General features: G+C 53.4%; 1 protein-coding gene across 1 annotated transcript in view; it reads left to right on the top strand.

The window, feature by feature from the left end:
- PLXNA2 (plexin A2) overlaps nt 1-25,826 on the top strand; it is a 254,704-nt gene that overhangs the window by 200,627 nt on the left and 28,251 nt on the right. The window contains exons 13-17 of the mRNA XM_075529818.1: nt 11,354-11,505; nt 19,767-19,884; nt 22,114-22,250; nt 23,783-23,950; nt 24,649-24,742. Of these exons, the coding sequence (XP_075385933.1) occupies nt 11,354-11,505; nt 19,767-19,884; nt 22,114-22,250; nt 23,783-23,950; nt 24,649-24,742 (669 nt within the window). The remainder of the gene's footprint in view (nt 1-11,353; nt 11,506-19,766; nt 19,885-22,113; nt 22,251-23,782; nt 23,951-24,648; nt 24,743-25,826) is intronic.

Raw genomic sequence — 25,826 nt, 5'->3', positions numbered from 1 at the left:
TAAGCAAAAATGACACAGGCCCTGTCCCTAGACCGTTGTGTGCGAGAAACTGAGCGCTTGTAGAAATAGTGTCTTGGAGTGGCTCCCTGGGGCAGTGTGGTCAGCAGGAGGTGCTGTTCCATGTGCTCCCAGACATCAGGGACAGACTCGCTGCGGAGGTGCCCGTAGAGCACAGGGAGTTGGCATTTGTAGTGGACATGCTTGACTGGCAGAGGCCATTCTGTGGACTTCGGGGTCTGTGAGGCTGCCAGGGAGCAGTGTAGTCGGTGAGGCCCCCTGAGCCCCAGCCAGCAGCAGCAGCGGGGGCAGCAGCGTCTCTGAGCTCTTCTCTCCCTCGCCCGCTCCTTCCAGCAATCCCCTCTGAGACCCACGGCCGAGAACTTGGATCGGTTTCTAGCATACAGCATAATGTGTTGTGAAGACGTGAGGGTGAAATCAGGCATTATCTAGAGAGCTTTCCAGGGAGACCCCGTGTGTCACAGAAGAGAATGGCTCTGCGCGTTTTCTTAGACGGAACTTTTAAGGGAGCCTGATGGTGTCATGGCTCAGGGCGAGGCTGTTAGCCAAAAGGGCAGCAGTTCCAACCCACCGTCGGCTCCCAGCTCCTGGAATGACTGGCAGCCTAGGAAATCCCGTGGGGGCAGTTGTGCTCCATCCTGCAGGGTCTGACCATGAGGTCCGAATCAACTCAACCTCATGAAACAACAGCCTTTATATAAGCAAATCTCCGAGTCTTTCTTGAACAGTGCTGCCGGGACTCGGGCTCCAAACTTCAACCTCCAGGTTAGCAGCGGATCTCCACGGCAAAGATGTTTTCTGGCTTTGATGCCCACCAGCTAATTTCATAGATCGCCTCCGCTTCTCCCTCTCTTTACGCTCCTCAGACTACACACACACACACACACACACACACACACACACACACTCCAAACTGTCAAGCCATTTGTTTGCGTGGGTGCCTCATTCAGAATTGCTTTCCTGAAAGAATTCATTGAGTTTGCTCTGAACCACGGAGCTTACCACAGGAGGGCTAGTCGCCAGGGTAACAAGAAACGGGAAGGAGGGAGGGAGGAAAGGAAGAAACCCAGTTTGGACAGGGCCAGTGTCCCCCAAGTGGACAGCAGAAGCAAAGGTGCTGTTTGGCTTAGGATCTACGGGGCCCAGAATCCACTCTGGCTGGAGGAAGCTCCTGGGTGGTCCTCAGGCGACCCCTTAGCTCTTCCCATGTCAGCCTTCCCAGCACCTGGGTGGAGAGCGTTCCAGTCCGTTTGCTCTCCTTTCCAGCGCAGTCAGGCGCCGCTGTCCTCCCAAGCTGCCTTCTGTGGAGTAGGATGCCATTGTGATTTGAACATCACGTGCATGCCACACTATGGACAGGCAGGCCCCGGATGAGGAACGATTCCTAAATCTGCCTTTATGTTGAATGTGTACACAAGTCAGAACCATGTGGTATGGCTCAAACCTACTGTCTGTTCATCAGATGTTTGTCTTAGTTAATAAGTCTAGAGTATACCTATCTCTGCATTAAAAAAAAGATAGGAACATTTCCATATGCATGAAAATACCTTGAAATTAATAAAACCAAACTCACACCCATTGAGTCAATTCTGACGCACAGAGACCCCCCTATAGGTCAGTGTAGAACTAGCCCTGTGACTTTGTGAGGCTGTAACTCTTGAGAGTAGAAAGCCTCGTCCTTCTCCTCAAGAGCTGGCCAGTGGTTTCAAACCACTGATTTTGCAGCTAGCAGCCCAAAGAGTAACCACCATGCCTCTAGGGCCCCTCTTACTATCATACAGTATTAATAATACTGTTTGATGCCCATCACAAAGTAGCACCCATTCATCAGTATGAACCATTGTATGGGCCTCAAACTTTTAATATAATAGGCATTACAGGCATTGGGACCACTGACAGATGTATATGGACCAAGCGTTTCCTTAAAGGACTTTATACGGTGCATGACTATTCACAGAAAGATTCCCACTGCTTCCAAGCTCCCAACCAACTCCAACACCCCATGTTTGTGTGGTTTGAGAAGGTGCAGGGGGAATACAGAGATGGAATTACCTGTTATCCAATTACCAATTACTCTCTAAACTGCTGTCCAAGGGAATTTCTGAATGTGATCTCACTTAATCTTGGCGGCGTCCCTGTGAGGCCAAGCATTATAGCCTGTTCTCAGATGGGAAACTGAGATGTAAGGTCACAGAGCTCCTGAGTGGCGGAGCTGAAATTCGAACCCAGGTCTGTCTGAGTCTACAGGTGACTCTCTGCCTGCTGCAGGCACTTCAAATGCCCTCTTCCCTAGCCTGGAGTAGCCAGCTGCACTCCCAGTAACAACAGCTGCCGTCATGTGGACTCAGCTTCCTGGTACTCCATGTGTGTACCGAATGACTCCACGGCTGATTTTTGGGAAGTGGATCACCAGTCCTTTCTTCTTAAGCACCTCTGAGTAGTCTCAGATCTCCCAACCTTTTGGTTAGCAGCTGAGCCTGTTGGCCGTTTCCACCAAGTCAGGTCTCCAGTCAGCAGCACAGGGCCATCTGAAACTGGAAGCCAAGACTTATGGATTCTGCCTAGCATTCTGTCATTTCTAATTCTTCCCAAGAGGGGATCCCTATAATTCTTCTCGCCCTTTCTTCCGCTCCCCTCCATAAGTTGACCTTCACCTTCCCTGCAGCTCCACACTCTTTCCTGGGCTCCGGATCCAGACCAAACAGTAGCTGGGGAACTCAGCCAGCCCATCTCTTTATAGACCCCTGGGGAGAGGCTGACTGCTCCCTACAAAGCCCAGCTTTGTGGAATGCAGCCCTGGGGTCCCACCGTTTTTTAAGAAGGAGCCCCGAGTATCAAGGCTCCAGGGTGAGCATTATTTTTCTTAAATGTATTGGTGGGGGGGACTGCTATCCTCCAGTGGGGAGGCCCTGCGTGTTACAAATGTTAGTGATCTCGATGGTTAACTGTTGAGATTAGAGGTTCCAGAGCCCATCCAGAAACACTTCAGAAGAATGCCCTGTGATCCACTTCCCCACAGGATCAGCCACTGGAGAAACCCAGGTGGCCATAGTTCCGCCCTGAGCGGCACGAACTGGCTGCGGGTTGGAGTAGACTGGACGTTAACCAGCATCTACGTCGAACATGGCAGGTGGGCAGGGGGGCAGAGGCAGTAAAGCCGGCCCAGAACACGAAGGGCCTCATATGCCGGGCCAGCCATATAGGGCCTCTCTCCAGATGGTGCCAGAGCTATGGAAGGTTTGGGGAGCAGGGACAGGAAAGCCAATTGAGCATGTGCACCTGAGGACGATAGGGGGGCACAGAGCAATGGAAAGTCTGAGCCACATACTTCGGGTGAGAGGCGCAGGCTCTGCGCCTAATCCCCTCTCTGCACCGGGAGCCCAGAGCGGGAGCCAGACACGGAAGAAGCCCCGGGACCTGAGCCCCTGGGCCTGGTGACCTGATTTATTGCCTAAGGTCGGTGAGGGGAAGGAAGCATTTGAAGAGCCTTTCAAGGTTCCTGGCTGAGCACATAGTGATTTCATTAACCTTGAAGGAGACTCTGGGCGGATACACAGGCTGGGGGTGGGAGGAGAGAAAATTAAGAGTTCATTTTAGACGTAGGGAAATTGGAGGTGCCTGAGGGACATCCGTGTGCAAGTGGAGATGTCCAGTGGCAATTGGATATATGGGTACGGAGCGAAGGAGAGAGTTCTGAGCCAGCCGTGTAGATTTACAAGTCATCAGTAATGGAAGCCTGGGGAATCGGCTTGCAAATCAAATAATCACACCTCAGCTGTGTTTGGGAAATCCAGACTTTTATGCATCAGTTTTGCTTTAAGGCAGGAGCCCTTGATGAGCCCCCAGGGCACAATGGCTGCTTAGTTCCTTGACCTCACACTACTTTTCTGCCCGGCCCAAGTGCTGAGCCTGAGTCTACCCCCAGGGACTCAGCATTCCCCCAGGAGCTCGCTGACCTCTGAGGACAGCAGTTCTCTGGTCGGGACTCTAGCAGCTGTTAGCTGGACCGGAAGGGAGCACGTTTCGTGTGTCCTCTCCCCTAACTACCTACTTACCCCTCCCTTTGTCATGTAGTCTCACGCCAGGACTAAAGCACTTGTGCTGTAGAGGCTTATGTACTGCTGGCACTTCCAGTCTAAGAGAAGCCAGGAAGAACGGCCTGGTGATCTATTTCCAAACATCAGCCGTTAAAAACTGTATGAGTCTTGAGGAGCCCGTTGTCCAACACCCTTGCATCAGGCGAGTGATCAGTTGCTGAAGGAGGACATTGTATTTGGTGGAATTGAGGGCCAGCAGGGACCAGGCTGTCCTCTGTGAGCTAGGCGGGGACAGCTGTCACAACACTGGATTCAAATGCCAGCGAGGGTCAGGGTGATGCAGGGCCAGGCAACATCTTGACCTGCTGTGCAGAAGATCACCAAGAGCCAGTTTTAAGTCGGCCCCAACACTCTTTTTCTTTCCTAATGTTTTAAATGTAAGAAATGGTTTCCCTTCTGAAAGGAGTATGAGCTGGCGTGGGCTTCTGCACAGCTCCATGCGGTGAAGCCAGCGTCACAGCACCTGCCCCAGCGTCCACGGGCGGGCCCCTGACCCCAGCCCTAGAGCAAAGGGAGGGTAATCGCTGCTGGGCTGACTTAGCAGCGGGAGGAACCTGCCAACATCCCTGAGTATCCACAATTCAGTCCCCCACGTGCTACCTGTGAGACGGAAATATTTTTAGGCTTTCCAGAAAGATTCCATTTCACAGTTTCTCTGAAAGGTTGTAATTAACTGCAGTGAGCAAAAGAATGCATTTTTGTAAAAAAAAAAAATAATCATAAAAGTAGGGGAAGGAGAGAGGGCCAATCACCAGGCTTGTGTCATTCCTTTGGGGGCGGCAGGTTCATGCCATCCAGGTGGCGAGTGGGGGGCGTGGGGAGGAGGGGATGGGTGGAAGCTTGTTCCGAGTGGCTCAACGTGAACCAGGAGTAAAAGGGGCATTCTCTCTAAATGATGCTGTCCTGCAGTACAGCGAGGCTGCCTCTCCTTGATGCTATCCACAAGGGCCCATCTGCCTGTGCCCAGGAGCCCTGGGGACCTGAAGGACATCGTGTCGCTGGAGAGTGGACAGCCAAGATCTATTACCGCGGGGTATTTCTGGAGTTGTCCCCCCCCCCCCCGGCAAGGGAGCTGTCAGGGATACTGTAGGGGGGCTACTAGTTGCTCATGCCAGCTCCTTCCTCTCCACCCCTACCCCAGCACTCAGAGATGCCTGAAGCCACCTCTGCGTTCTCACCATTGGCTCGCTTCGGGAGTCCTGCTGCTTTTTATTCCTAAGGTGGGGTGTTTTACTCCCGAGAAAGGGAATCGGAGCACAGCAAGGTGAATGGCGCTAGACCAAGATGAGAGGGTCCACAGGCTGGGCTGGGCTGGCCAGGAAGGAGGCTGCACCAGTGCAGGGCCCACAGAGAGGGTGGGAGGGCAGTACCTCTGAGCTCAAACCCAGACTCTGCAGACCGTGGAGTAAGAGCCCAGCCTGGCAAGCAGCATCGTGGTCGGGCCTGGAGGGAAGGAGACCCCTCCTTGCTCCTCACACTCACTGTTCCCGTCTCCTGTGCTCCCCATGCATCACCTGGAGATGTTTGTGGCAGAACTCGTATGTGTTAAAATGGCCAGGCTGGCTAGAGAAACACACCCTGAGACCCTCATATATGTCTAAGAGAAAGCTACTTATCAAGAAGTAGCTATATATCAGGAAAATATCCTAGCCCAGACCAGATCAGGTCCATATGGCTGATACTAGTCCATAAATCCCTCTTCAGACTCACACAACCACATGCAATGATGCAGAATCCAGGAAGATCCCAGGCCAGTGGGTGCAAAGTCTTGTGGATCCAATGGCAATGGACCCATCTCCAAACGCTTGGGAAGGTCGTCATGTGGCTCCTCAACAGGAAGGGGGAGGCGGGGGGGTGGGTACTGCCTCCAGAGAGCCATTTATCTCAGTGGCATCTCCAAATGAGGTTATCAAGCTGTGACCTGAGGGACAGGCTAAACTCCACCCATATCTTCTTCCAGGTGCCATGTCGACACCAAAAACCCTCACAATCACATTGTGGTTCCAAAAGTACAGACGGGAGCAGTGGCCTCTCAAGGCAAGGGCAGGTGGGATGAAGCATCTGGGTCTTGTTCAGTACTGTCTTCTGTTCCCGCCCGGCGGTCACTTCAGGACAAGTGACTTCAGGACAAGTGACTGCCAGCATGTGCAAGACTCAGGGGGAGGTGTGCCAAAACTGCCCAGGGACATGGGGGCTGCAGATCTTCCTGGAGACCCCACTGGGGAGGAGATTGCGGTGGGCTCTTGAGCTTGATCCAGTCCTCTTCCCTGGCCACACTTGCTGTGCTTCTGGTGTGTGGAGAGAGCGCCAGCAGTTTGTCCACACTGTGCCCAGTCTCTGGTACAGGGGACATAGCATGCACGGCCCCGACTTCTCCGGCTCTCTTTCTTCTCGCGGTAAAATAAGGATCTTGGGATAAGGTCCCCTGCTCCCCCCTTTAGTTCTGAAATTCAGTATTTTCTCTGCTACCTCAGGAAGAGCATGGCATAGTGGTTACACATTGGGGTGTTAACCGCAAGGGTAGCAGGTGGAAACCATCAGCCACTCTGCAGGAGAAAACTGGGGATTTCTACTTCCATAAAGAGTTACAAACCCACAGGGGCAGTGCCACCCTGTCCTATAGGGTCAGTCTCTGTGAGTCAGCATATAGTTGATGACAGTAGGTTTTGTGTTCAAATGAGGACCCCCAGTGGTGGGGCGGTAGGTTAAGTGTTGGCTGCTCCCTGCAAGGTCAGTGCTTCAAACCCGCCAGTCTCTGCAAGAGAAGAGCTGGAGCTGCCTGCTCCAGTCACACTCTACCATCTGGGAACCTCAGTTTGAGTCAGAATTGGCATCCGTTTGAGTCAGAATTGACTGGACAGCAGTGAGTTTGTGTTGCTTTTGTGGGTTCTTTTGTTTATTTCAGGTAACTGTGGACCACAAAGTATAAATTTTACCCTCTCAAGGTCTGCTGAATCCCAAAGAGTTACATTCCATACACCCACTGCCCCGCCCCCAACTCCTACACTGCTCCACAAGACCTTGATGGATCTGCAGACAACAGCCAACAGTGCACACCTTGTGGGGAACTCAGTTCTGCAGTTCCTTTTCCTGTTTGGTCCACACAAAATGAGCCTAAGTCAGCGCTTGGTGGCTGAATTGAGAAATGAAAAAATAAATGAGCCCTGCTACCAGGCAGTCAGCAAAGCTCAGGAATAGCCTCAGGTTACTGCTCCGTGGTCCTTAGCGTTGGTTGCTGCATTTTCAGCCCACAGAACAGCGCCTCACCCAGTGCCCTCCTCGGATCCACCCCACAGCTGCCAGACAGATTCAGGGGTCCCTCCACGTTCCCACAGTTCCCTCCCTGCCTCCCTCCTTCATCCCTGCATGCCCTCCCGCAGCCGTCATGTCCTTTACCCCATGCTTCGTGACTATGCATTACCTGCTTGAGGGCAGCGTTTCCGTCATCCGTCATGGTACCCCTCAGGGTGTAGTCCTCGAGTGGCAATGGGCACACATCACAGTCACAAACAGGGATATCACTAGGGCGGTGCCACCCAGTGCAGGAACTCCTGGTGTCACCCCCAGCCTGCAATAGACCTCCTCCTGTGCCATGCCAAGAATAGTCCTTTTGTCCATCCTGTTAGGTGCCATCGAGTCAGTGCTGACCCGTAACGACCCCGTGCACAACAGGAGGAAGGGCCGCCCAGTCCTGCCCCATCCTCACCATTGTTCCCATGCCAGAGCCCATTGTCACAGCCGTGGGGGTCGATCCATGCCCGCGAGGGCCTTCCTTTTATTCACGACCCCTCCACTTTATCAAGCACGATGTCCTTCTGCAGGGACTGATCCCTCCTTACAACAAGTCAGATTGGGTTGTCCTTTCAGCAGCCCAAGGTACTTTCTCTCTCCTGCTCCAGCAGCACAATCCACAGGCATCCATTCTTCTCCAGAACCTGGTCATGTTCATTTCCCAATTTTAATCGGAGGATCCTATAGGCTAGAGTGGTTAGTTGCCTGCATGTAACATTTCTTGGATGATGCCTAGTAATAGCAAAAACTTCTGCAAACAATCTCTGTGTTGAACAGCAGCATTACTAGTTACAATATTGTTAGTAGCAGAGCAGAAACTTTATTTGGCTTTTTTTCCCCTGTCCCTTAAATTAGAAATGCATTCTCAAAAACAAGTTATGGATATAAGTTGTCATTAAATGAGACTTCCACAATATTGTAGCGAAAACACCTGAGAAGTAACAAAAATGGCCGTGATGGAACCACGCGATGTAGCATGTCAGTATAACTGGGCAAGGATGGCAGCTCTGATCGTAGCACATTTGAAGGATCAAAGAGTAAATTATCAGAGTGTTGGCCTTGTGGGTGTATTGGTACATGTAAGCTGGAGTGTTAGCCTGTGGGTGTATTGGTACATGTAAGCTGGAGTGTTAGCCTTGTGGGTGTATTGGTACATGTAAGCTGGAGTGTTAGCCTTGTGGGTGTATTGGTACATGTAAGCTGGAGTGTTAGCCTTGTGGGTGTATTGGTACATGTAAGCTGGAGTGTTAGCCTTGTGGGTGTATTGGTACATGTAAGCTGGAGTGTTAGCCTTGTGGGTGTATTGGTACATGTAAGCTGGAGTGTTAGCCTTGTGGGTGTATTGGTACATGTAAGCTGGAGTGTTGGCCTTGTGGGTGTATTGGTACATGTAAGCTGGAGTGTTGGCCTTGTGGGTGTATTGGTACATGTAAGCTGCAGTGTTAGCCTTGTGGGTGTATTGGTACATGTAAGCTGGAGTGTTAGCCTTGTGGGTGTATTGGTACATGTAAGCTGCAGTGTTAGCCTTGTGGGTGTATTGGTACATGTAAGCTGGAGTGTTGGCCTTGTGGGTGTATTGGTACATGTAAGCTGGAGTGTTGGCCTTGTGGGTGTATTGGTACATGTAAGCTGGAGTGTTGGCCTTGTGGGTGTATTGGTACATGTAAGCTGGAGTGTTAGCCTTGTGGGTGTATTGGTACATGTAAGCTGGAGTGTTAGCCTTGTGGGTGTATTGGTACATGTAAGCTGGAGTGTTAGCCTTGTGGGTGTATTGGTACATGTAAGCTGGAGTGTTGGCCTTGTGGGTGTATTGGTACATGTAAGCTGGAGTGTTGGCCTTGTGGGTGTATTGGTACATGTAAGCTGGAGTGTTAGCCTTGTGGGTGTATTGGTACATGTAAGCTGGAGTGTTGGCCTTGTGGGTGTATTGGTACATGTAAGCTGGAGTGTTGGCCTTGTGGGTGTATTGGTACATGTAAGCTGCAGTGTTAGCCTTGTGGGTGTATTGGTACATGTAAGCTGGAGTGTTGGCCTTGTGGGTGTATTGGTACATGTAAGCTGGAGTGTTGGCCTTGTGGGTGTATTGGTACATGTAAGCTGGAGTGTTGGCCTTGTGGGTGTATTGGTACATGTAAGCTGGAGTGTTGGCCTTGTGGGTGTATTGGTACATGTAAGCTGGAGTGTTGGCCTTGTGGGTGTATTGGTACATGTAAGCTGGAGTGTTGGCCTTGTGGGTGTATTGGTACATGTAAGCTGGAGTGTTAGCCTTGTGGGTGTATTGGTACATGTAAGCTGGAGTGTTAGCCTTGTGGGTGTATTGGTACATGTAAGCTGGAGTGTTAGCCTTGTGGGTGTATTGGTACATGTAAGCTGGAGTGTTGGCCTTGTGGGTGTATTGGTACATGTAAGCTGGAGTGTTGGCCTTGTGGGTGTATTGGTACATGTAAGCTGGAGTGTTAGCCTTGTGGGTGTATTGGTACATGTAAGCTGGAGTGTTAGCCTTGTGGGTGTATTGGTACATGTAAGCTGGAGTGTTAGCCTTGTGGGTGTATTGGTACATGTAAGCTGGAGTGTTAGCCTTGTGGGTGTATTGTTACATGTAAGCTGGAGTGTTAGCCTTGTGGGTGTATTGGTACATGTAAGCTGGAGTGTTGGCCTTGTGGGTGTATTGGTACATGTAAGCTGGAGTGTTAGCTGTGTGGGTGTATTGGTACATGTAAGCTGGAGTGTTGGCCTTGTGGGTGTATTGGTACATGTAAGCTGCAGTGTTAGCCTTGTGGGTGTATTGGTACATGTAAGCTGGAGTGTTAGCCTTGTGGGTGTATTGGTACATGTAAGCTGGAGTGTTAGCCTTGTGGGTGTATTGGTACATGTAAGCTGGAGTGTTAGCCTTGTGGGTGTATTGTTACATGTAAGCTGGAGTGTTAGCCTTGTGGGTGTATTGGTACATGTAAGCTGGAGTGTTAGCCTTGTGGGTGTATTGGTACATGTAAGCTGCAGTGTTAGCCTTGTGGGTGTATTGGTACATGTAAGCTGGGCTTAGGGAAACATATTGTTGTCATTGTATAACTACAGAGATTTTTTTTTCCAAAAAGCAATACAGTTGTGCTGAAACGCTGTGCCAAAAATGTTCTAGACAGTCGTTTTGATGCCATTCCCTCTCCCAAGTGATGTCACTGATTTACCAAAGCTCTTTCCGGTTTGTAGAACGCTCCCCACTCATCATGGTCCCCTGTGACATGGACCGAGCTGGTTATCCCACCTCACAACTAAGAGCTGTCCAAGGGATTGTGGGACTTGCTCACAGTTGGGTAGAATCCATCGGATTCACTTATTCTATCGTGAATTAGAGACATACCTGAAATCATGTCTCTAAGTCCTTTCTGATAAACGTTGTTGTCACCGTTAGGTGCCATCCAGTCAGTGCTGATTCAGTGTCCCTGTGCGTTTCAGAATGAAACGCCACCAACCCTGCACCATGCTCACTGTTGTTCTCACCTTTGAGCCCCTTGGTGTAGCCACCGTGCCAATTCACCTGTCTCAGGGTGTTTCAAATGTTCAGTTAGAGTGGATGGATGGATGGATGGATGGATGGATGGATGGATGGATGGATGGATGGACTGGGTGGATGGATGGATTGGTGGATAGATAAATGGGTGGATGAGTGGATAGATAAATGGGGGGTGGATAAAGGAATTGATGGGTGGGAAGGTGGATAAGTGGATGGATGGATGGATGGATGGATGAACTGAAGGACCAAGGAGGTTGTGTAAAATAGAAGATGGTGTCAGGATTCGAGAGAAGCTAATGAATGCAGAGCACACATGGAGTTCATCCAAATCCTGGTTCCCATCAAAGGCTTAAAGCTCCCTCCAGAAAGAGGGAAGTACTGCTACACCTGCTCCTTGGACCAACCAAAGTTCGCTCATCCCCTTTCTCACTTGCAGGTCTTGACAGTGTCGGGGCCACCCGAAGGAGGGACCAGAGTGACCATCCATGGCGTGAACCTGGGCCTGGACTTCTCCGAGATTGCCCACCACGTGCAGGTGGCTGGGGTGCCCTGCACGCCCCTCCTGGGCGAGTATATCATCGCTGAGCAGTGAGTCCTCTTCTTCCCACACAGAAGGGTTGGCTTCCCCTGGGAGCCTCAGGGTAGAGATGCTCCCCACTGGATCTCCCCAGGACTCACCTCGGCCTATGCTTCTCATGGGCCCTGCCTAGGGCCCTCTCTGCCCCACCTAGATGCCGTGTTCCCTGCTGGCATCTGGGCTCCCAGCACTGGTGCTGCCTCTGCTCAGTCTCCATCTGCCCGCTGCCCTGATGACTGAGCCAGTTTCTCAGCAAGCCCAGGCTCCTCTTGGTCCCCCAGCCACCTCCTCCCCAGCCCCCATTGCAATGCATCCGGCATGGCGGGCTGCAGGCAACAATTTGTTTGGTGCATGGGGCTCTGACAGCAGCTTAATCCGAGCAGGGCCTCCGCCGGAGCAAATTCATTTATTTCACTAAGGGAAATGTCAGCTGGAAATTAGAAAATAGGCATGTAGCGGCGGACAGGCGGACGGGGCTCCGGGAGTGACATATGTTCCAATTTGGGGTGTTCACTTGGCAGTGGCGGCCGCTATGGAGTCGGTGGGCAGGAGGTGGGCATGACGCTGGGGCTGGGAGGGCGGAAGCAGGGAGGCCTCCCCTCTGAAGCAGAAAGGGAGGAGGCTGCCCGCTCAGTCAGCAGGATCTGTCCAGTAGAGTCAGGCCAGGCCACCCTCCTTTGCCCGAGGACACCGTGCTGCAGGAAGTCCTGAGAGCCTGACCAGGAGCCTGGCTCTGGCGAAAGCAACCCTCCCTCAAATCCGCCCTTGGCAGTCGCTGCCATCTGCCCCCCCCCCCCCCCGCCCCATGTCTCCAGGCACCAGCCTTTCCCAGCAACCAGGCAAAATGGCGCTGCTTCCTCTCCGAGCAGCCATGTGTCCCCATTGGTAGCTCTCTCTGCTGGACAGGGACCCTGCGAGGTAGGGATGCTTAGCGCCATTTTCACCTCCAGAAGGGAAATGAGTCCCTAGAGGTTGTGCAGGGTTGGAACTCGCGACTCCTGACTCCTAGTCCAGGGCTCAGGCCTGTTCCTTAGCAGTGCCCAGGGCTTCTCCCTGTGCACTTTCAAGGGTCAGGTACTCGTGCCCATCAGGCCATGGCTCTGGGGTCGCCAGGGAGGGGTCAGAGTACAAAGGAGTGGACTCTCAGAGGCAGAGGGCTGTGGGCATACCTATAGCCCAGCAAAAACAAGAAGACAAGGCGCCGAGCCTGTGCCTGCACTTAGCACCTTTTCTGGCCAGAAAGAAGCTCACAGCGAGGCCAGTTGGGTCCCCACAAAGACTGTCCAGTTGCCTCTGATTCACAGGGACCCCCATTTGTCAGTGGAGAGGGTGTCCCAAGGGGTTCTCAGAGGCTGGTTTTCAGAGGTCCTCCTCCTGGCCTTTCTCCGGTGCTTTTGGATGGGCTTGAACAGCCAACCTTGTATGTAGCAGCCGAGTGTCTTCACTGTGGGCGCCATTCAGTCAGGGAAGGCAAAGGGCAAAGGACATAAGCCGTGCCTCTGAGGGGGAAGGGAAGGCAGAGCTGTTGGCTCAGGAACCAGGCCAGCCTGCAGTGGTCCCCAGGGGTAGCGGTCTTTAGAGCCCAGCATACAGCCAGACTAAGCTAGGCTCTCAGTCTTATTGACCCAAACCTGCCTGGGTCTCAGGACCTGCAATGGTTATCTAGACACCCAGTCAGCAACTTGGTGGGATGCCAGCATCCCAGAGAACAGGGCTGCCGCTGAAAACTACAACCATCTGGTCTCTCTGACCCTCACCAGCCAAACAGAAACCCCAGTTCCTCCTCCACAGGGTCCCAGTAAGAAGTCAGTGAGATGAGGACATGGGCACTGAATGGGACTGTTAGAGATATAGCCCGTTCAGAAAATCAGAATGCTCCCCTCCCCGCTCCTGGGCAAGAGGAAGAAGCAGTACCTGGGGAAACTGGAAGCAAGGATATGGCAGAGCCTGGGGAGGTGAAAGGACCCTGGTCCAAGCTGGTCTTCTAACCACAAGGTCAGCAGTTTGAAGCCATCAGCTGCTCCAGAGCACAAAGATGAAGCTTTCTACACCTCTGAAGATTTATGATCTCGAAAACCCCCAGGGGCAGTTCTGCCGCCCAATCACTGGGAGTCAGAATCAACTCCATGACAAGGAGGGTAGTGGTGAACATTCACACTCAATTCCACTGCCATTGAGTAGATGCCAACTCACAGTGACCCTATAGCACAGGGTAGAGCGGTCCCTGTGGTTTCGGAGGCTGTATCCTTCTCCCACGGAGCAGCCAGTGGTTCCGAACAACTGACCTTGCTGTTTGTGTGTAATCCACTCTACCACCCAGGCTCCTCCATCCGAGGCCACCGTTGGACTAGAAAATTGCCAGCGTGGCTCCGCAGGCCCTGGGCAGGCGGGAGGCAGCGGACACACCCTGGACCTTGGCCGGATGCAGTCCTGCCCCCCCCCCGCCCCCACCTGCCTGTCGTGCCAGGCTCATTACTGCTCTCGAGGTTCTGGAGTTTGTTAGCATCATTAAAGCCTCCCTCCTGGGCAGGGAGCAGCAGGGGCCATCGTTACTGACGTCTCTGAGAGATGAATTTGGCTAAACGGGCGCGGGGCAGAGGCCGGGGCACCGGCACGATTTAGCAGGCATGGTAATGACTCACCATATGCTTGTGCCTCGCCATCCATCACTCAGCAATTAGGTTAATGTTGGCTAAAGGGCCCTGCTTAATCTTGCAATCAGCACCCCACAGGTCTGCAGGGGTGAGGGTGAGCGGGGAACAAGTGATTCCAAACAGGATGTTCCCCGGGTGATGGGATGCTGCAGGTGGAGGCTGTAGGTCAACCCCTCCTGGGACAGGGACAGGAGCTCCATCCAAGTGAGAGGCAGTCTTGGCTCAGATGCCCAGCCCTCACGCTGTCGTCTGCCACACCTGTGGGCTCAGCCACAGCTGGGCACATAACTGAGTGTCTGTGCTCCTCACTCTGAACTGCACACTCACTGCGGGGGAGGAAGGCACGGCGTTTGGTCCTACGGGTTCCTGGGGTATGCACATTGGTAAGCCCTTGACTACTCACTGGAAGCTTGGAGGTTTGATCCCCATCCCCCCAGAGGTGCCTAAGAAGAAAGGCCTGGTGATCTACTTCCCATAAACAGCCACTGACACCCCATGGCACCCAGTTCCCCCTGCAATGCCTGAGGCATCACCATGAGCTGGAGTTGAGGCACTGGCCACTGGCCACTGGTTACGTGAGTCTTTGGAAGGTGTGGTCTGGGAGCCAGGGCAGGGAGCAGAGAGGCCAGAGAATGGAGGTCAACCTGCGCATGACTACTGACGAGCTGGTGAATTTTGGTCACGTTCCTCGCTGGTCTTCAGATTTCTCACCTAAAAATGTGCATGTAAAACCAAACATCTTGCCCTGGTCTTCAGCATGCCATGATTGGAAAGCTCTCTGCCCACGGGATTGGCACCTCCCACCACTAAAGATCTCAGCCCTGAGGGGCCTTCAGAAGCTCCCAGGCAAATGCAAGGGGGCTGGATCATTATTGGCCCAGTTTCACCTCTACAGCAGCTGCTGCCACCCAACATGACCAGGGACACCAGGGACACAAGGTGGAGGCAGGGAAGCTGGAGGACCCCAGCAGGGGAGCTTGCAGGCAGAGCTGCAGGCCTGAAGGAGGAAGCACACATAGACGGTGCCTGCGGCCACATACAACCAAGAAGGCAGAAGGGACAATGGTTCATTCTCAGGGTCTTGGGAGTCCCCCAAGGGAGCCCAGGTTGTGTGGTGGTTATGTGTTGGGCTGCTTCCCGAAAGGTCAGCAGTTTGAGACCACCAGCCAGACAAGGCGTTTTACTCCAATAGAGTTACAGCCTCCAAAACCCACAGGGTCAGTTCTCCCCTGTCCCACGGGGTCGCTGCGAATCCGCATTGATTTGATAGCAGTGAGTTTGGTTTGGGTTAGGAGCCCAGCTAGGTTGTCCCCACCACTCTTACCCTCTTACTGACAACCTCACTCCACCCCAGCATGCCCATCCCCCTCCCCTCCACCCCCAGCCAGGAAGACACTAAAGCCTGTCCTTCCTGCTCTCTCCTCCGGAACAGCTAGAGCGTACCATTAAGCATGTGCTTCAGAAAGGGCATGGGAGGATCCCTATCTTTTCATTCCATGTCCCCACACACTCTGAAGCCCTCTCATGGATGCAGTGCAGTGGAGTTGTCCAGGCCAGCCTCAATCGGAAGGACGGCTTAGCAGGGCTCCGGCTGGAGTCATAGTGCAGTGAGACACAGCTCCTACCAAGATGAAGGAAGAGTCCACTTTGGCTTCATACTCATTCTGGAGCCTAACCCCTTCCACCCCTGCAGCTGCACCCGCAGCCTCCCTAATCTGCCCATCTGTCTCCCTGGGCTCACGAGACAGGTGCCTACAGCAAATCCACTCAAGGCCTGCCTGCCTTTCTGCAGGCACTGGGTTCTAGGGACAAAGGAAGAAGACATAGAGGCCATTCGCGTGCTTCTGCTCTTGCCCAGCTTTTCCACCTACAGACCCAGACCCTGGCCGACAACCCACTCCCAGCACGGCCCCTCTGCACACCCCCCAAGTGAACTCAGAGTTCTTCCCATGGGGGCGCGGAGAGGTCTGAGGCAGTGCCAAGGAAGGGGCCCGTGGTCCAGCTCGGTGCCCTTCCAAGGCCAGCAGTATTCAGAGCCAGTGGCAGGTGCTTAGCCTGACACTCCGACAGCATCCACCTCGCAGTGATTCTCTTCTCCCAGAGCCTTACCCTTGAAAGCTTTTCTTCTCGATGTGAACCCTGAACCAAAGCAGGCCTGGGAAAGGATGTGTCGAAAGGCTCCTTGCCTGCTCTGTTCAAGGACATCCAGGCCTCACCTTCCCTAGCCCTGCCCCAGGGCCCCAGGGGGAAGGTCTCAGGGTCACCCATGATCTCTGCATGCTCTCCTCCGTCTACTTTCCAGGACTTCACATCCACAGTGATTTCTGCTCCCTCTGCAAGCCTCACTCCTTATGGGAGTGAGTGGAAGTCCCGTGAGAAGGTAACAGAAAGTGAAGAAGAGAGATTTCTTTACCTCCTTTTCTCTGCTCTCTCCACGGAACGACTTCTCCTTAGGGACCCCTGGAGAGGGCCGAGCAGGGCCTGGTTTGCAGGACAGCCGGGGCCTCTTGTTCCTGGAGCTGGAGCAGGGCTGTGACCTTACGCGTTGCCGTGGAGTGAGCTACAGCTCATGGCAGCTTCGTGTGTGTCAGATGAGAGCCACGCTCCTTAGAGTTCTCTGTGGCTGAGACCTTTCAAAACCAGATCGCCAGGCCTTTCTTCCAAGTCCCTCTTCTTGGACTCGAACCTCCCACCTTCCTGTTAGTAGCCAAACACCTAACCATCTGTGCCACCCCGGAGACTCCAGAGCAGGCTCAGGGGTGCAGGAAAGCCAGAGAGAGGGGTGTACGCCCAGGTAGGCAGGCAGGCAGTCTCGTGAAGGCACCCCCCCATATCATTGTAAAGTCTGCTGCTTCTCAGGCCTCCACTAGTGAGGTTTAAGGAGACAGTTATGTGTAAGATGCTAATTGATTATCCCGATCCTGTTTACTCCGGATCCATAATTAATTTCTTCATTCGCATTGAGCAGGAGAGGGAGTGCCTTCCTTGTGCACCTCCTTGTTGAATCTAATATGCTAAGCGTCCTACGACAGTTATGCATGCTAAGTAAATGTTCATCGGCAGTGAAAGTGCTTATTTGGGATTAACTGTTAGGACAGAGACGGAGATCTGTGGCACGCCGGGTGTGTGAGCATGCGGCGTATTTGTCTAATGCAAGTTTTATTACATCTAAATGAAATCTCTGTTTAGTTACCTGCCTTCCTAAGAGGAGCCAGGGAAGATAAGCATTGCTCTGTTAAACACGGCTCTTCCCCACCATGCCCGGATAATGCTAGGGATTACTGTTGAGAGGGTCCATTTTCCCGACTCCCCACTAAGCAAAACTGCGGGGCCACAGGGCTGCCTTGGACTTTTCAGTGGTGATGGGGGCTCAGGGAAGTGTTCTCTCTGTGTCCAGTCTCCTTGCTGCTGAGCCAAGGTGGGGCCACTTCCACTCACCCCACCCCCTGTAACTCCGGGAAAGAGCCACCCCACGTCTCCTCCCTTGCCTCGCCTGTCCTCTGCCATTCCTAGAAGGGTGCTGTATCTAAAGCAACCAGTGTCTAAGTGTGCTGCTTGGATCCCAGCTCAGGCACCCGCAAAGCCCTCGCTGAGGTATTGATGGGGCTCCAAGCAAGCACAGCACCCACCAGCTTGGTGCACTAGCCTTTGATTAAATGGGAGTCCAGAACCGTGCTAACTGACGCCCCAATGAATTCCTCCACTGCTCGCTCTTCTCCCCCCTCGCTCCATATTCCAGCCTCCTGTTTTGCTGGGAGCACCCAGTTTGGGGCTCTCGCTATCTCAGCAGATTATCTACTCCCATTTTTAGTCTCTGCAGGAGACAAATCACAATTGAATCAGCTTGGCAAATGGGCCCTCCCCATCCCTCCCCTCTTTTGGGGAAAGCTGCCTCAGTGTTCGCTTGCCTTGTAGCAAAGCGAGGCTACCGTAGTCTTTCGGTGTGCTTTTCAGATATTTCTGCACTTATTCTGCAAATACTGCCTGTGAACCTGCCCAGTGCTGGAGCCCTGCTGGAGGAGTTGGCTGTGCACTAAGCCCCTAACCACGTCAGCCGTTTGAACCCACCAGCCGCTCCGCAGAGGAAAGATGGGGCTGTCGGCTTTATGTGGTGTCTCAGAAACGCAGGTGCAGATCTGCTCTGTCCTGTAAGGTGCCGGTGAGTCCGAAAGGACTCTGGGCAGTGTGTTCCGGTGCTAGGCACCGCACTAGCTCCTGGGGCCCATGCTTGCTTGTGGAGCCGGTAGCAGAGTGACGGAGATGCACAGGCCTCTCTAGTGGCTCTTGCATTGTTCTGACTCACATTGTTCTAACTCACACATGTATCAGAGCAACACTGTGCTCCAGGGCTGTTCAATGGCAGGGTTTGGGGGCCGACATTGATCACCAGGCCTTTCTTCCAAGGTGCTAGAGTTGGTGACATTCAAGGTGGGCATGGCGTCACCCTCTCACCCATGAACATCCTACCGTGCTAGACCATCCAGAATCTTTAGTAATGTTTCTGATCCACTTTACCATCGGATGCTGTGTGATGGATGTGGTCACACATTGCTCACATGTAGTATCTCTTAGGCAATATGGGTGCTGGCAGCGATGGGCTGTCAAGTCTGTCTACGCTACACGGCCTCATGGATTGCACGATTTGTAACTGAATGGAGGCCCGGTGTTTGCATGTCCCACCTTCATTGCCTTTCACGGCCCCTTCAGTGCCCACAAGGGTTATTGATAGAGGCTCACAGATCCTAATGAGCACACATCGCGGCTCTGACTGGAGCAACGTGGAGAAGCAGTGACTATAAATACTCCAGACAGCCCAGTCAAGAGCAGGAGCGGGGAGCAGGCAGACCTTGCCACGTGGAGCAAGGAGTCGCTGAGCGTGCGGAATAACGACAGCTCTGTCCGGAGCTGGTTTGAACCTTCCAAAGTAAACTCGCTTAGCGTTTCAACCCTCGTGGGTGTAAGCCATGCGTGTAAATTATGGTTCTGCTGTTATCACTAACTGCAGGGTATCTGTATTAAAATCGCCCATCCCTACTGAGACACGGCATAAAAAGATTCCAGACCCTCATTCTCGTGTCAGCCAGTGCACTTCTCGAAAGTCCAGGTGGCAGAGTGGTTATAAGTTGGGCTGTGAACCTCAAGGTCAAAAGTTTGAAACCACCAGGAGAAAGATGGGGGCTTTCTACTCCCACTGTTACGAGAGACAGTGTCTCAGAACCACAGGGCCAGTTCTCCTCTGTCCTGCAGTGTTGCTATGCACTGGCATGGACCCCAGGGTGGGCAGTTTGGTTTGGGACTGTGGGCCGCAGCTCTGGTGAAGCCTTTGCCAGGGTGAACTCAACCCTCCAGCCCTTTTTCAGTTCATGGAACACACTAGCCTGAGGGACCAGAGACTCCATACGGGGCTTTAAGGGCCGACCTCACCCAGCTTTCTCCATATACGGATGAGAGACCGGAGCGCAGAGTGGGAAAGCTCCTGGCCCAAGGTCTCCCCACTGTCAGGAGTGGCCAAGCTGAGTCTTGTCCAGTGAGCGTTCAGGACGGCGGTGAGGGTGCTCAGTGGGGCAGGGTGTCTGTTTGCTCCAGGCTTCTCACGGGAGGGTCTGCTGTCCCTGCAGGATCGTCTGTGAGATGGGCCCCGCGCTCGTGGAGACCATGTCGGGGCCTGTGCGCCTGTGCGTGGGTGAGTGTAAGCCCGAGTTCATGACCAAGTCCCATCAGCAGTACACCTTTGTGGTGAGTACACCTTTGTGGGTTCCGAGCCAACCTGGGATGGGCGGGCGACATAGCCACCTCTGTTCCAACCTGTCCCAGGAAGCCTTTTTGCCCAGCTCCCGAGCCGAGCTGTACCAGCCTTCTCCAAAACCAAGAAGGGGAGCTTGACAGCCTTTCTTTGCGACCCTGCCTTGTTGGAAGAGGGCGTGTGACATGATGAACAGAGCCGTGGGAATGTGGGTGTCTCAGAGAGCCACAGACCTAAGTTCTAAATATGGCAAAACCAAGTTTTTCTTAGCAAGTTTGAAGGAAATCCTAAACAAGGGGTGGGGAGAGGCTGGCCCTTGTCCCACCAATGTGATGCCTCCGTAAATCTAATTCCAGCTAGTGAGGACGCATCGCCTGAGGGACCTAATTAAAAGGGTCTATATATATCTGCATGCTTCCCTCTCTGCCAAGGAGACCGTTTGTGGGAGTTTAGACGGGGTACGGAACGCCTGCAGGGATGTGCGTCTGCACGGGACTGTGGGCTTGGAGCATCCGTGCAAGCCGATCTTTGAGGCTGCACACACGTAGACAGAGATGCACACCTGAGAGCACCTCCTCACAGCCAGGCAGCAGGTAGCAGGATCACACAGGCTTTCTTGAAGGCTGGTGTTGTGTTCCTCCTGAATCAATTGCTTCCTCCAGGGCCCTGGTGTCCTCTGGGGCTATATTCACAGTGAATCAATAACAGCCTGGTGGGCCCTGGAGCCCTGTTCTGACACTCACCTACACTGCTGCATCGAGTTCTTGATTAACACCAGCGGATGGGGTTAAACCAGCCTTGCTAAAAGTTTTGAAAAAATCATTAGACCACAAAATTCTATTCTCCCTGAAGCCTTGTGCTGCTCAGCCTAAGGTTTTCCAGCCTCCGCCTTGTTCTCCTGGGACCTCCACCTAGTTTTTGTCTCTCAGTCTCTTCCCGACTGCAGGATGTGCCCCTCTCTCCCTACGTGGGCCCAGCCACTGCTCCCTGGCCATGGCAGACAGGGACTTAGCGGAGAAGCAAACACGCAAGGACTGGCTGAGGGGAGATTTGCGCAACGTCAGAGCCACGTGGGCTTTGAGGATCTTCTAGCCCACGTGCCCCACTTGCCAGAGGAGAAAGCAGGAGCCCGGAGGGATCCAGAACCTAGCCTCAGAACACACAGCTAATGAGAGGCTCAAGGGCAGCCTAGAATCCATGCCTTTAGAATTCTCCCAGCCCATGAGGGAGACAGCATTCGTTCCCAGCTCCCGCCCCTTGTCTCAGCCACACCCACCCGTCTTTGGGGGGTTGTGTATTGCTATGATACTTAACAGGTGTCAGCAGGCCCTCCAGACCAAAAGCAACCAACATCCCAAGCTCAGCCAGTGAAAGCCCTGTGGGTCCCAGTGGTCTGATCTGTTGCTGGTCTTGGGCATGGCACGGAGGGAGGCGGGTGCTGTGGCATTCCGTCGGGAGGTTGTCCAGACTCAACAGCAGCGAACATCATCACGTGCCCCGTTAAAAGTGCTTCCCACTGCACTGCGCTGCCCGAAGCCATTCCTTTTCTGATTGAGGTCTGCGGCCAGGTGCCGTCTCAGCTAGGGGACCTTTGTGTTAGGCTTCAGGCCCAACCTTATAATGCAGCTTGCTCAAAGCTCTTGGCTGGCAAAGTGTCGCCTTCCCAACAAAGTCGGGTAAGCCATGTTTGACATTCCTCAACAGCTGTCTGCACCGGGCACCACCCTGTCCCCTTCCCTTGCTAAGTAAGTAAGGGGCCGAAGGACACATGCAAGGCTGTTCGTGTCTGGAGAACTTTAACCTCTTGGTGGTCCTAACCTCCAGGTGGGGACACTTTATTCAGCCCTATTGATTTTTGTGCCCCCCCCCCCCAGATCAGCATGAGCTCTAGATAGAGAAGCATCCCTAAATTGTTCTCAATTCGTAAACACACTGATGGATCAGTCAACGCCACATCTGCCTCCCCATCAGTGTTATGAGCGTGGTCCTCCCCAGGGAGTTAATTCATTCCAAGACGTGGCCCCACCTTCCCTGCACATAGCAGAAGCCTCTTTTGAAGACCGGTCCCCACTCCAGCATAAGGGAGTGAACACTGGGGTGTTGGCCAGCAGCACCTCTACCTGAGCAGGAAAGCCGCCCCCACCTTCTAGTCCAGGTGTAACCTTAAACTCTCCCTGTGGGCCAAAGCTAAGTAATGGTCACTTTTCTGCTTCTTTCCAAAGAACCCCTCAGTGCTGTCACTCAGCCCCATCCGAGGGCCAGAGTCGGGCGGCACCATGGTAACCATCTCGGGCCATCACCTCGGGGCCGGGAGCAGCGTGGCGGTGTACCTGGGCAACCAAACCTGCGAGTTCTATGGGTAAGATGCTGGCCCCGAGACACAGGCACATGTGCACCTCTGCGGCGTGTGCTCGTGTGTCCCCACGCATGTTCACACATCACATCCGTGGGACGTGCCACATCGCGGGGCCCAAACCCCATTCCGTCCCCTGGGAGAAATCAACACCTTGGTCCATGTGTGTGGCTCCTTCTAAAATTAAGTGAGGTCCCTCAGGGACTCCAGGGGAAGATGCCTCCTGGAGCTCCTCAGTCAGTCTCAGGACCCAGCAGGGGGCCCTGGTGGCACGGTGGTCAAGTGCTTAGCCGCAAACCTACAGGTCAGCAGTTTGAGCCCACCAGCAGCTCCTCGGGTGAAATATGAGGCAGCCTGCTTCTGTGAAGACTGTTAGCCTCGGACACCCTCCAGGTCACTTCTACTCTGTCCAACTGGGTCCCTGAGGTGGAACCGACTCTGGCCCCCAACACCAACGTGGAGACCTGAGAAACATGGAGACCACCTGCTCCCAGCCCTTTCTAAGCACGCAGGCTTCTCTTTGGCCTGGCCAGTGGTTATCAAGTACCTACTCTTCATTAGACCCTCTGCGAAGCGTTGCGGGTTAGACAATCCCCGGAGCATCCGGGAGGAATTCATGGATGAGGACCTGATTGGCCCGCTATTCTCAACCTGATAATAGGCTCCTGGGAGTCCCTGGGTGGTGTCGTATTTAGCCTGCTCCGCTGCTAACAGAAAAGTAGGCAGTTTGAGTCTCCCCAGAGGTGACTTGGAAGAAAAGGCTGGAGATGTACTTCCAGAAAATGAGCCACGGAAGGCCCGAGGGAGCACAGCTCCGCTCTGACGCACGTGGAGTTGCCACGAGTCGAGGGTCCACTTGACGGCAACTGGCCAGTGAATTTTCTTCATCTCCTTGGACACTAAACTCCAGAAAGGCTAGGGCTTTGTGTGGGCCTGCGAGCACAGTAGGCAACTCAGTTAACTGTTGGTTGTCTGCCCGGCTGAGCCGACTCTCGGCACGCATTACAGAGACTCATATTCTGGACAAGCCCAGAGGAGAGCGGCTCTGCCGGAGCCCATGGAGGCCTGCCAGTTCTCGGACCCTGTGCCAGGTCTCCCTCCTCCCTAATCCAACCAGAACTGCATCCTGGGTAATGAGAGGGCCCTGGCACCCATGCTTACACAGTAGGCTGCTTGCTGCAGTCAGCACTTCAAAACCACCAGCAGCTCCGAGGGAGAAAGATGAGGCTTTCTCCCGCCATAAAGAGTTACAGTCTTGGAAGCCCACGGGGGCAGTTCCACCTTGTGCTAGAGCATCGCCTCGAGTCAGCATGGACTCACTGGCAGTGAGTTCCGTTAGGTGATCTACACTGGTAAGAGATGGGAAGGGTCCACAGTCGGGTGATCTACCCTGCTAAGAGATGGAAAGGGTCCACAGGATAGCTCATGGGGGGTGGGGGTAGAGGAACACTCCCCGGGCCCTATTCGAACAATTTCTTCAAGGTAGAGAGTTTTGTGACCCAGCCTTTCTTCTCAACTCTCTGCTGTCTTCCTGCCAGGCGGTCCATGGATGAGATCGTGTGTGTCTCGCCCCCGTCATCCAATGGCCTAGGCCCCGTCGCTGTCTCTGTGAGTGTAGACCGAGCCCGTGTGGACAACAGCCTGCAGTTTGAGTACATCGATGATCCTCGAGTTCAGCGCATCGAGCCAGAGTGGAGCATTGCCAGGTGAGGGGGTGGGTGGGTCTGGGAGGCATGTACTAAGGCCACATCAAGGGTAGTGATCGGGCGAGACTCTAGGGCAGTGGTTCACAACCTTCTTAATGCCAGGACTCCTTAAGACAGTTCCTCATGTGGTGGTGACCCCCACCATCAAATTATTTTCATTGTTACTTCATCACTGTCATTTTGCTACTGTTAAGAATCGAGTGACTCCTGTGAAAGGGTCGTTGGACCCCCAGAGGTTGAGAACTGCTGCTCTGGGGTCTGGGTTCTCTGCTCCTTTAAACCTGTAGTCTCAGAAACTCTACAGGGTTTCTGTGCATTGGCGTCGACTCAGGGGCAGTGGATTTGGGTGGTGCAAATGGTTAATGCACTCAGTCAACTCCTGACTAAAGGTCCGAGGTTCAAGTCCACCCAGAGACATCTCAGAAAGGCTTGTCAATCTGCTTCCAAAGAACAGCCACTGAAACCACTGAAGGTGGTTGGGAGCAGAACCACGCAAGAGTCCAAACATGCAGATGCGTCCTAACTGGATGGTCTCAGATACTGGTGGGCTGGATGGCACCATCACACCCAAGTCCTGGGACACCTGTGCTACTCTGGCACCCATGGCGTTGCCATAAGTCGGCATTGGCCCTATGGCCCCTGGCCAGTTGGTCATGTTCCAGAGGGTTTTACCTAATACAGCCTCTGCTTGTTCCCAGTGGCTACACACCCCTCACCATCACAGGCTTCAACTTAGATGTGATTCAGGAGCCGAGGATTCGGGTCAAGTTCAACGGCAAAGAATCTGTCAATGTGAGTAGCCCGTTCCCTTTTGACAGTCAGCAGTGTGTGTGTGTGTGTGTGTGTGTGTGTGTGTGTGTGTTCCTCGGTTTGCTGAGCTGTGCCACAGGCACAGAGGGCCCCTGGAAGCCAGAGGAGGAAGTTAGCTCCAGAATGAGGCTGGAATCATGGCCCCACACACCTGCACCTTACAATGGTGGTTAAAATTACAGCAGCGGCATTTCATGTCGGGAGTGATCTGGTGGTGTTTAAAAGAAGTACTGCCTTCCAAGCTTGTGACGAGGCACGGGATGTCTCCTGTGTTAGAGCATGTTCACTTTCCAGTCCAACGAGAAGTGGGCCAGGAAGGTTGGAGAAATAGATGTGTCCTGCGTCTGACCCAGGGTTCTGCCACCTATGAGCTGCACAGCCAGGTTGTCTAACCTCTCAGGGTCTTGCTCCTCCCCTCTCAATGGTGGCGATAGGACTCATCTCACCGCTCTGCCCACATTCCCTGAACCTCGGTCGTGGTGGGCAGATCATGGCGCCCAAGAGTTGTGTGGATCGGGCTGAACAGACTCCTCTGTGTAGAGCTATCTCACGATAGTTTTTATTGTATTGTCACTGTAGATTTTTTTTGTGATTTTTAAAGAAGAGTTGAATGGCTGACAAGTTCTCCTGGTTGTTTTTTTCAATTACTCTCCTGGCTCCATCGTAATGTTTCTGGAAGCAACCTTACAGTCTTGGTCATGGTTTTGAAGAAGCCATCGTGGCCCTTCTTTTTCACAGGAATTCCTACTGTGCATGTTTTGGCCTTTGGGGGGATGTGCTTCCCAGGATGAGGCGGAGGAGGGGAGGATGACATTGGTTCCACTGTGCTCCCCTCACCACTTCACCCACATGCCTGGGGAAGCCTTTGGGACCACACACACACACACACACACACTCACACACACACACACACACACACTCGCTCGCTCACTCACAGAAGAGCTAGAATGGCCTGGAAGGGCTTTGGAGATCACCTGGTCCCTTGGGATCCAGCTGAAGAAACTGCAGACAGAAAGAATGAAGGACTCACCCATGGCATGGGGTGGCACAGCCAGGCTAGCTGCCA

The sequence above is a fragment of the Tenrec ecaudatus genome, chromosome 1 (assembly GCF_050624435.1).
Source record: "Tenrec ecaudatus isolate mTenEca1 chromosome 1, mTenEca1.hap1, whole genome shotgun sequence".
In the NCBI taxonomy this organism is placed as follows: domain Eukaryota; kingdom Metazoa; phylum Chordata; class Mammalia; order Afrosoricida; family Tenrecidae; genus Tenrec; species Tenrec ecaudatus.
Note: the sequence above shows the minus strand (reverse complement) of the source record. Positions and strands in the feature narration are given on the sequence as shown.